The sequence below is a fragment of the Chrysochloris asiatica genome, unplaced genomic scaffold (genome assembly GCF_000296735.1).
Source record: "Chrysochloris asiatica unplaced genomic scaffold, ChrAsi1.0 scaffold00024, whole genome shotgun sequence".
NCBI lineage: Eukaryota > Metazoa > Chordata > Mammalia > Afrosoricida > Chrysochloridae > Chrysochloris > Chrysochloris asiatica.
Genome location: NW_006408542.1, coordinates 6,690,884 through 6,701,876, shown reverse-complemented (window position 1 = coordinate 6,701,876; position 10,993 = coordinate 6,690,884). Strand labels below are relative to the sequence as shown.

Here is a 10,993-nt window from a genome sequence, read left to right as displayed (position 1 = left end):
TGATGGCACCTAGCAACAACAACGAGTCTAAACCAAGTCGACACCACTTAATAACAACAGCACAAGGAAGACCAGTTATACAATTATTGTTCAAATTTACCCACTAACAACAAAACTCAACGATGACCATCCAAGACTGAAACTCAAAGGAAATGCATTGGTCTACTGGTTAGTGGAAGAGGGGGAAAGGCAGCAATGAAGAAACAGGCTGAGTTGTACCATGTTCCATAGATTCCTGTTGACCTGGAAATGAGAGAGAGAAGAGGAAGGGCTGAGTAGTCTAAAGTGTGGTGAGACCTGGGGACACCTGAGCCCATGAACAAGGATATAGCCACAGAGGGCTAGAGCTGAGAGTGAAGCATCCAGCTGATATGAAGTGTGGGGAGATGCACATAATTGCAAACTTGCATATAGTACCCCTGTGACCTAGCCTCGATGGCTTAATAATCAGAACTCGACTAGATGAAGATTTAAAAAACAATGTTTGATAAATGAAACAAGGGTAAATTGCTACAATTTGATGACCTTGACCTGTGCTTTGGATGTAATTGCTCAAAATACCAACAGAGGGGGAAGGAGTCTTCACATCAAAGGTCAATCCTATCCCCTCTATATACAGGGTAGATAGGGATGGGCAATTTAGACATTGGCTATTTAAAATGAGGGAGTGATAAAGACACGAAGTGACTGGCTTACAAGGTTTCAAGAGGGAGTTTAGTTTTAAGAGGGTGCAGGGGGAAGAAAGAGTCCCTACTGAATAGTTTTCATCTCGTCTAGATGGGTCTGGTGAAAAGAGATGGGGATAAGATTCTTACGATTCAATAGTGAGTAATTGTTATCATGACTAATGGTGACTGTCACAACTGTAAAGGTAGAAGTTTTGTAACAAAAAGGGAGGAGTAATTACTCTTACAGTCCAGAAACAGAGGACACTAAGACTATCAAAGGAGGAGAGCACAAGCGGAATGTGCGACTTTATCCAGAGAAGCAGTGACACCAGAGAAGGAGACAAAGGTAAGGACATGGAGCGAAGGAGCAGCTGAGGTCTCTAGATTCATGGAAAGAGAGGGACTGAGTGCTGGTGGCCAGGAGAGGTAGGCTTGCAGAACATGCCCTTTGGTTGTTAAAATTATTATATATTTCTGAGTGTTTTTTGTACATCCCCCACCACCACTACCAAAATACCCCAGAGGGAATGGAAGAAAATACTGTTGAATTATGATGCACGGAGGAGATTGTAGTCATTGTAATGAAACGATGGCGTAAAGCCGATGTTCTCCCATGTAAACTATCACTAAGTTCACAATAAAAAATATAAATTAATAATAACAAAGTCAATGATGAGGAAATTGAAGAATTCTACCAACTTCTTCAATCTGAAATTGATCAAACATGCAATTAAGATGTATTGATAATTACTGGTGATTAGAATGCAAAAGTTGTAAACAAAGATGAGGAGTCCAAAGATGAGTTGGAAAATGTGATATTGGTGATAAAAAATGTTGCTGAAAATTGCATGATAAAATTTTGTAAGACCAATGACTTATTCTTTGAAAATACCTTTTTTTTTTCTACTTTGTAAATGGGGTCTCTACATGTGGTCCTTGCCAGATAGATACACAAGAATCAAAATGACTACATGATAGAAAAATTCAGTATCATTAGCCAAAACAAGTCCAGGGGCAGACTGTGGAACAGATGCATATGAATGTTCAGGCTGAGACTGCAGAAAGTTAAAACAAGTCCACAGACTCAAATTATGACCTTGAGTATATCCCACCTGAATTTAGAGACCATCTCAAGAACAGATTTGATGAATTTGAACACTAATGACTAGACAAATTGTGGAATGACATCAAGAACATGACATTCCACCATTTTGTCTAGACATAACATGAAGTCATTGATGTCATCCCACAATCTGTCTAGACAAAATATGAAGAATGCAAAAGGTCATTAAAAAGAAAGAAAAGATAAAAGTGGATGTCTGAAGAGACTCTGAAGCATGCTCTTGAGATAGAGAAGCTAAAGCAATAGGAAGAAATGAGGAAGTAAAAGGGCTGAACAGAAAATGTCAAAGGGCAGTTCAAGAAGACAAAGTCAAGTACTGAAATAAGCAAGGACCTGGAGTTAGAAAACCAAAAGGAAAAACATTCTTGGCATTAATCCAGCTGAAAGAACTAAAGAAAAACTGCAATCCTCAAATCGTAATTTTTAAGACTTTTATTGAATGATGCTGGAAACATCAAAACAACTTGGAAAGAATACACAGAGTCACTGTACCAAAAAGAACTGGTCAATGTGCAACCATTTCAAGATGTAGCGTATGACCAAGAACTGATGGTACTAAAGGAAGAAGTCCAAGCTGCACTGAAGGAATTAGCGAGAAACAACACTCCAGGAATTGATGTTTCAACAAACTGATGCAGCACTGCAAGAACTCACTGTTGTTATTGTTGTTGCTACATGCCATTGCGTCAACTCCAACTCATAGAAACCCTGTATAGGGTTTCCGAGGAACAGCCAGTGAGTTTGAACTGCCACCCTTGTGGTTCACAGTCCAGTGCTGATTTTACAGCACCACAGCAGGACTAGATTATGCCAAAAAATTGGAAGACAGTTACCTGACCTACCAACTGGAAGAGAGACATATTTGTGTCTATTCCAAAGAAGGTGACCCAACATAACATGGAAATCATCAAATAATATCACATACATGTAAAATTTTGCTGACGAGAATTAAAAACAGTAGCAGCAGCACATCAGCAGGGAGCTGCCAGACATTCAAGTTGATTTAAAAAAGGATATGGGATGAGGGGTATCATTGCTGATGCTAGATGGATCTTGGATAAAAACAAAGAATACCAGAAAGATGTTTGTTGTTGTTGTTAGGTGCCATTGAGTGGGTACCGACTCATAGCGACCTTATGCACAGCAGAACGAAACACTGCCCAATCCTGGGCCAACCTCACTATTGTTGCCACACTTGAGTCCATCGATGTATTGATTATGCATAGGCCTTTGACTGTGTAGGTCATAACAAATTATGGATGACATTGTGAAGAATGGGAATTCCAGAACACTAAATTGTGTTCATGAGAACTGTACATAGAATAACAGGCATTTGTTCCAACAAAACAAGGGGATAATACACGGTTTAAAATCAAAAAAGGTGTGCACCAGGGTTGTATCTTTTTACCATACATATTTGGAGTCCTGGTGTGGCGCTGTGGGTTAATGTGCTGTACTGCAATGTCGGTTTGAGCATCAAAGTTGACAGTTCAAACTCACCAGTCGCTCCTTGGAAACCCTATACAGGGTTGCTCTGGGTCGGAACCCAACTTATGGCACTTAACAACAACAAACAAACAACATTCAGTTTGTATGCTGAGCAAATATCTGAGCTGCTGGACTATATCAAGAAGAATGTGGCACAAGGAAGACTCATTAACAATCTTTGATGTGCAGATGACACAACCTTGCTAGCTGAAAGCAGAGGACTTGAAGCATACAATCTTCAATATGGATTACAATTTAATGTAAAGGGAAAAAAATCCTCACAACTGAACCGATAAACAACATCATGATAAATGGAGAAAAGATAGATGTTGCCAAGGATTTCATTTTACTTAGATGCACCTTCAGTGCCCACAGAAACAGCAATTAAGAAATCAAACAATGTATTGTATTGAGCAAATCTATAGCAAAAGAGCTTTGTAAAGAGCTGAGCAAACATGTCACTTTGAGAACTAAGCTGTACTTGATCCAAGTCATGGTATTTTCAATCACCTCATATGCATGCTTGGTAAAGTAGAAGGACACGGAAAGAGAGAAAGATCCCCAGTGAGATGACTGACACAGTGGCTGTAGCCATGAGCTCAAACTGAGCAACAACTGTGAGGCTGGGACAGGACAAGGCAGTATTTTGTTCTGTTGTGCATATGGTTGTTATACATCAGTCAACTCAATGACAAGTTACAGCAAAAACAATACTGTTCTACTAACAAATTATTATTTGTTGTTGTTGTTAAGTATTGTCAAGTTGGTTCTGACTCATAGCGACCCTGTATAGGGTTCCTGAGGAGTGGCTGGTGGGTTTGAAGCATCAACATTACAGTTAACAGTCCCATGCTCATCCTACAATGCCACACCAGGACTCTAATAAATTACTTAGTGCTATTTAGTTTTGCATATATTTGACAGTAAAAATAAAAATCAATTTAGAGAATTACTTCCCCCAAGTAGGTAAAGGGAAATGTCATTCACTGGCTGACACATAGTAAATGTTCAGTAGTGATTTATGATATGAAGGAAAAGGAGGAGGAACTCTGTTAGAATGTTTGGTAACTATCTTGGAATTGACTGACTCGTGGCAACCCTGTACAACAGAATGAAATGTTGCCCTGTGTTTTGACATTGTCACGATATTAGTGGTATGTGTTGTTAACTGCCTTTGAGTTGGTTCCGACTCATAGCAACCCTGCAACAATGGGTTCAGACCCATTTTGTTCGAGGTTGTGGGAGCAGAAAGCCTCATCTTCTTCCCATTAAGTGAGTGGTAGGCTTGAACTGCCAAAGCTGTGGTTTGAAGTCGAGTGCTTATCCTATGGCTGTTGTTGCTATTAAGTGCCATTGAGTAGGTTCAGACTCCTAGTGACCCTGAATAGGGTTTCTGAGGAGCAGCTAGTGAGCTTGAACCACCAACCTTACAGTCCAGCCATTAACCCACAGTGCCACAACAGGACTCCTTATGCTATGGTAAACTACTGATAAAATAGTCAAGCACTGATGAATTTATATTACTGACTAAATAGCGCACATAATGCCTCTTCTCAACCTGTTGTATGCCTTCCCACCCCAAAGTATTCCATTAATAAATAACTTGAATACTCAGAATTAAAGTGGCAGTCCCAACCAGCCAGATGACTTCAGATAGGCTTTAGTTTCTTTATCTGAAAAGGAATTCAGAAACTATATGGTCTCAAATGTGTACTGAATCTCTAAATTGCCAGGACTCTAGAGCCCTGTTGCCTCCTTTCCTTTAAAATGTCAGCCTTTGCAACTTACCAGCTAAAGAAGTTTCACATAAAACATTTTCTAAGGAGCTGTGTCTGCCCTGGCCAGCTTCTTTGAGTTTATCTGGGTGGTCTTTGGTGACATATTCCTCGCCCCATTCTTTACCATCTTTAGGCTGCCTCCACACACTAGATGGGAGATGGCCCTTGGACTGGACATCAGTTGAGAGGCAAGACTTGAGATTTTCTTCTGTTTCTGGAGTTGTTGGGGTCACTCCTGAAAAATAACAGTTACAATCAAGATCTGAATTTTCGGGGGGAAAAATGTATGTGTATATATATATATAGTTTGTTACCAAATCTTAGCTATATGTCTGTTTGGATATTATCTATTGAGGATTAATAGTAGTCTTCCCCAAATATACCAATTACATATTGTTTCCACAGCAACAGGTTAGTGGAATTAAATATATCTGGTGCTATATGTCCTTTGGAAGGAGCTCTGGTAGTGTAGTGGTTATGAATTGGTCTGCGAACCGCAAGGTCAGCAGTTCGAAACTACCAGCTGCTCCGTGGGAGAAAGATGAGGCTTTCTGCTCCTGTAAAGATTCACAGCCTTGGAAACCCTGTAGAGGGTCGCTATGAGTCGGAACCGACTCCATGGCACATAACCACCACCACCACATGTCCTTTGGAGTCCTAGTAGGGCTCTGTAGGATAAGCGCTGTAGGACTGCTCACTTCAAGGTAAGTGGTTCAAACTCACCAGTGGCTCCTTGGAAACCCTATATAGGACTACTATGAATCTGAAGTGACTCAACAGGTTAACTTAACAACAAATGCTCTGTGGGGCCAGTGGTGGTTTAGTGGTAGGAATCTCTCCTTCTGTGAAAGAAACCCAGGTGTGATTCCCGACCAATGCACCTCACATACATTTGTCAGTGGAAGTTTTGCTAAAACCAATGAAACTAAGAGGGACTAAGAAGAAAGTCCAATGAAAATATCCTATGAATCACAACTCTCTGATCTCATTATACTTGGGGTCACCAAGAGTCAAGGCCCACTCAACTTGATGGCAGGTGACAACAGAATATATTTTTTACTACTATGCATGGAGTCCTGGTGTCGTGCCACAGGATAAGCACTGGACTGCTAACTGCAAGGTCATCAGTTCAAACCCACCAGCTGCTCCTTGGAAACCCTATACAGGGTCGCTCTGAGTCAGAACCAACTTAACTGCACTTAACAAGAACAACACCATGCATAAGCAAGGTGTTTTCAAAAAATTTATAAAATAACTGATTTATAACAATTTGTACTAACTCTTTGAGGAGTTCTGGTAGCGTAGTGGTTATGAGTCAGGCTGCTAATCTCAAGGTTAGCAGTTTAAAACTACCAGCAGTTTCGCAGGTGAAAGATGCGGCTTTCTGCTCTCATAAAGAATTACAGCGTCAGAAACCGTATCGCTATGAGTTGAAGCCGACTCCACGGCACATCACTACCACCTCATTTCTGCTCCATTTTAGGGGAGCACACCAGGTGCTTGAGCGCTATTGGGAAGCAACAACAGAAAGAAGAGGAGAAAGGGTTTCAAAAAAAAAAAAAAATTTTCTTTTGTGATTTGTCCTCCTTGGCCCTGATTATGATAGTTAAGGAAAGAAAAAGGAAGGGAGGTTAGGTGAAACAATTCACAAAATTCAGATGAATTGTCTACTGAGTAAATACCTTTGAGATTAAATAATCTTCAAATTTGTGGCCCGTGGAAAATTTATAGCACACTACATACACCTGGGACTTCCAAGGAATGATAATTCATTCGTAATTGAAACGAGTCAGAAAGATCTAAGAATACTGGTTTTGTCTGCAATTTCCCCAACTCATTTTTCTCCTTGGGTTTAATTGAGTAGCTGACCTACTCCAGCACACATGTTGGAGTCTCACTAAATATAAGGCTTTTGGGAATGAGGAGTAGAAGTAGAGAAGGTGAAAGGAAAGGATGGTAGATGAAAGGGAAAAAACCGCGGCATCGCACACCAGACGGGCGGCCTGTCTAGTGACTTTTATTCAGGGTGAGGAAGAACAAGGTGACTTCCACCCGCGAATCGAAAGCAGAAGTGAAGATCAACAGGAAGGGAATGGTCTTATATAGGTTCAAATCAGGAGATCACACGTCATTGCTGGGGTGATTTAGCTCTGGCCTATCAAAAGCCATGTTGCCTTTTAAACTACGTGCCTTGCAGCTTAGTTTGGCGGGGAAACAGAAACCTCAGGTTACAAAATGGAGTTGAAGGGAAGGTAGAGGAAAGAACCCGAAGGTACAGCCTAAAATGGCGGGCCTGATTGTGACTGACTGATTATTTTAACAGTCGAAATGCTGGAAGCAAAGAAAACTCACATAACAGCCACTTACCCGGGCCCATCATTCCCTTCACGTTACTGTCTCCTGCATGAGCAGACCTGGGATCTTGAGCTGCAGAGACAGGAAACTTTCATTTAGTGCTCTTTCTATTAGCATGGACTCAGCACCTTCTATCTACCAGGTGCTGGTGATACTCACAGATTTTGTAGTTTGGTGGAGAAGACACAACTGTTAAAAAAAGAAAGTCACAATATTGGGCAGTCATAATATATCTGTAAAAGATATAACAGTGGGATTTACCACCTCAAACAATTGCTGTATGAATTCAATTGACTACTGCTTATTAATTACTTGAACTGGTAACTGGCACACAACCAAAAAAAGCCCGCTGCTATTGAGTTGATTCTGACTTACAGCACTCCACAACTGTAAACCACAGGTTGGCAGTTCAAACCCACCAGCTGCTCCTTGGAAACCCTACTCAGGGTCACAGTGAGTCAGAACCAACTCAACAGCTCTTAAGAACAACAAATAGGACAGAGCAGAACAACTCTGTAGGGTTTCCAAGGCTGTAATCTTTATGGAAGCAGAGTGCCTCATCTTTCTACGGTGAACCTGACCTTTCAGTTACCAGCCGAACGCTTTACCTACTATACCACCAGGGTTTCTTCCTAGCATGATTGCTTTATGATAGTGTTTGTGGAGATAATGATGGTAAACATTATAACAGCCAGAATGACCCAATTAAAATGTAATTTACACTCTATCATGCCTCTGAATGGGGCTAAGGACTTCCTGTGTGACAGTGACCATTATCAGACAGCAAGATGGCTCTTTATCTCTTAATATAGTTGTTCCTAGAGTTGTGTATCTCTCCATAGGATAAACACATTCTCCAACCCTCGTCGGAAGCCGATCTTATGGACTGCATCCCTTTTTAAATCCTGCATTGCCTTTTAAATTTGAAGTTCTTAAAACTTGAGGATCATCAGTAGAGTGGGTTGAATGGTGGTTCCCAAAAAGTATATGTAGGTCCTCTCTGTAGTCCTAGTGTACAGCAGGTTAAGTGTTGGGCTGCTAACCAAAAGGTCAGTGGTTTAAATCCACCAGCCACTCTGAGGGCGAAAGATGAGTCTATCTGCTTCTGACAAGATTTAACATAAGTTACTACCAGTCATATTCAGAATGTCTTACTATTGCGCATTCTCCCCAAATTTCTGCAACAACTCAGTAGAATAAACTATGATCACATCTATACAGAAGGAAGGAGGAGTTGGCATGAAACAACTAGTTTAAATCCATTTAGGGACTGGAATCATCTAGATCAGTGTTGTCAGTAGATTCAACAAATCCTGTAATTATCCGCTTTCCCAAGGGCTTTTACACATCTAACGATGCAATGATTACAATGACAATAAATATAATATTATGCTTTGCAAATACTGTCATTTATTTGCTTTTGAATGTGTTCAGCTGCACTAAAACTGGCATTGATCTAACTCTACTTTCCAAGCCCATCCTGTCCTCTTCTCCAACAAGATCCTCTTCCCTGTCTTGCTTGTCTTGTCACGGGCCAGAAAAAAAACACAGCTGTCTGCAATGAAACCACTCCCCCAATGCATCCAGGGAGTTTTACTCAACCAGGCACAGCAGCCTCGAAAATTAACTGTTCAAATAGGTCAAAACTAAGAATGAAACGCAAATTTATCCTTTGAAGCTATACTAAATAACAGTCATTTGATTTAGATTTTGTGTTCAGTTATTTAAAACACATTTATTGTCTATGAATGTATGAATCAGAAGCTTGCAATTGGTTGAAGCATATTTAAGCCTATATTTTGGAGATTTTTCTACATGAAAATCTGGAGATTTTTCCAATGAAAAGGAAAATTCATTTGAAACAATTTGATATCTACATTCATTCTCTGGTACATAAGGTGGTGTAGACATTGTTGAGGATACAAAGATGTGGCAAAATGTTTTGGTGTTTTGTTTTCTTTTTAACTGAGGTGAACACAGGTCACTGAGCCTGAGACATCCCTTGGAAAATCAGTTTCTTCCACACTGCCTGTAGGGCATTTTATCACAACTGTTTTCTCAGATCAGCCCACAGATAGTAGCATCTCTGCTTTTACAGAGAAAGAAGACTACAGAGTTATATTGTCAATGAGATCACTGTCTGACAATCAGGGTTGAAAAACACCAGAATATACAACTTTATATTTACTAAGAATACAGCTATTTAAAAAACATGTATTCAGAGGAAGACAGATTATGAAGAAATGTGGAAAATGCAAGCAACTTGAATGAATAATTTTTAACATTTTCCCCTCAATGGTTGGTATAGAGTTAGGTCTGCAGTAGATTAATTTGAATTATCTTGTAATTTAGAAGCACCTAGATTACTGTTGTTGTTAGGTGTCATTGAGTCAGTTCTGACTCATAATGACCCTATGCACAACATAACAGAAATGAATCAGAAGTTGTCTGGTCCTGCACCATCCTCACAATCATTGTTACGCTTGAGCCCATTGCTGGTGCCACTGTGCCAATCCACCTCATTGGGAATCTTCTTCTTTTTCGCTGATCCTTCACTTTGCCAAGCATGATCTCCTTCCCCAGGGGCTGGTCCCTCCTGATAATAAGTACAAAGTATGAGTGACATTATCAGGATTATTATTTAAAAAGAGAGAGAGAGAGAGAAGATGTTTAAAAATGGGGCAGGTTCTTCTGATTTCTTGTATTGTTGTTGTTAGGTGCCATCATGTCGGTTCTGTATTCATTTTGTACAACAGAATGAACTCGTCTTTCAGATCTTCTGAATTCTTCTAAATTCTAGTTATAATAGGACAAATCTGGGCAATGCACCATTTTCCTTTAATATGAAGTGTAGAGTATAACCTCCAGGGATCTGTTAATTTGTCATACTGTGGTGGCTTTTGAGTTGCTGTGATGCTGGAACCTATGCCACTGGTATTTTAAATACCAGCAGGGTCACCCATGATGTACAGGTTTCAGCAGAGGATCCAGACTAAGAAAGACTAGCAAGGTGGAGAGGTAGACCACTTCTGAATGGTTAGCCATTAAAAACAGTATGAAAGGCAGCAGAACATTGTCTGAAATAGTGCCAGAAGATAAGACCCTCTGGCTGAAAGTTACTGAAAATACAATTGCGAAAGAGTTACCTCCTCAAAGTAGAGTCGATCTATTAATAACCAGAACATGGAATGTTCTGTTTATTAATTTTTTATTAATAAAGTAAGAATTTAGGAACATTGGAAGCTGTCAAAAATGAAATGGAATGCTTAAAGATCAAGATCCTAGACATTGTTGTTAGGTGCCATTGGATCGGTTCTGACTCATAGTGACCCTTGTAGGTTTTCGGAGAAGCTACTGGTGAGTATGAACCACTAACCCTGTGGTTCAAACTGACCTCGCAGTCCAGTGATTCCTCCTACAGTGCCACACCAGGACATAAATGAGCTAAAATGGACTGGTATTGGCCATTTTCAATCACACAATCATATGGTTTACAATGTTGAGAATGACAAATTGAAGAATTGCATCATGTTCATTATCAAAAGGAGCATCTCAATATCAATCTTGAAGTGTAATGCTGT

The 10,993-nt window shown here is 40.1% G+C and overlaps 1 protein-coding gene across 1 annotated transcript in view; it reads right to left on the bottom strand.

The window, feature by feature from the left end:
• The window catches only part of ARHGEF33 (Rho guanine nucleotide exchange factor (GEF) 33), an 85,059-nt gene that overhangs the window by 65,216 nt on the left and 8,850 nt on the right, over positions 1 to 10,993 (bottom strand). Inside the window, exons 4-6 of the mRNA XM_006839457.1 lie at positions 7,572 to 7,645; positions 7,425 to 7,484; positions 5,068 to 5,292 (exon numbers count right to left, since the gene is read on the bottom strand). Coding sequence (XP_006839520.1) covers positions 5,068 to 5,292; positions 7,425 to 7,484; positions 7,572 to 7,645 — 359 coding nt within the window. The remainder of the gene's footprint in view (positions 1 to 5,067; positions 5,293 to 7,424; positions 7,485 to 7,571; positions 7,646 to 10,993) is intronic.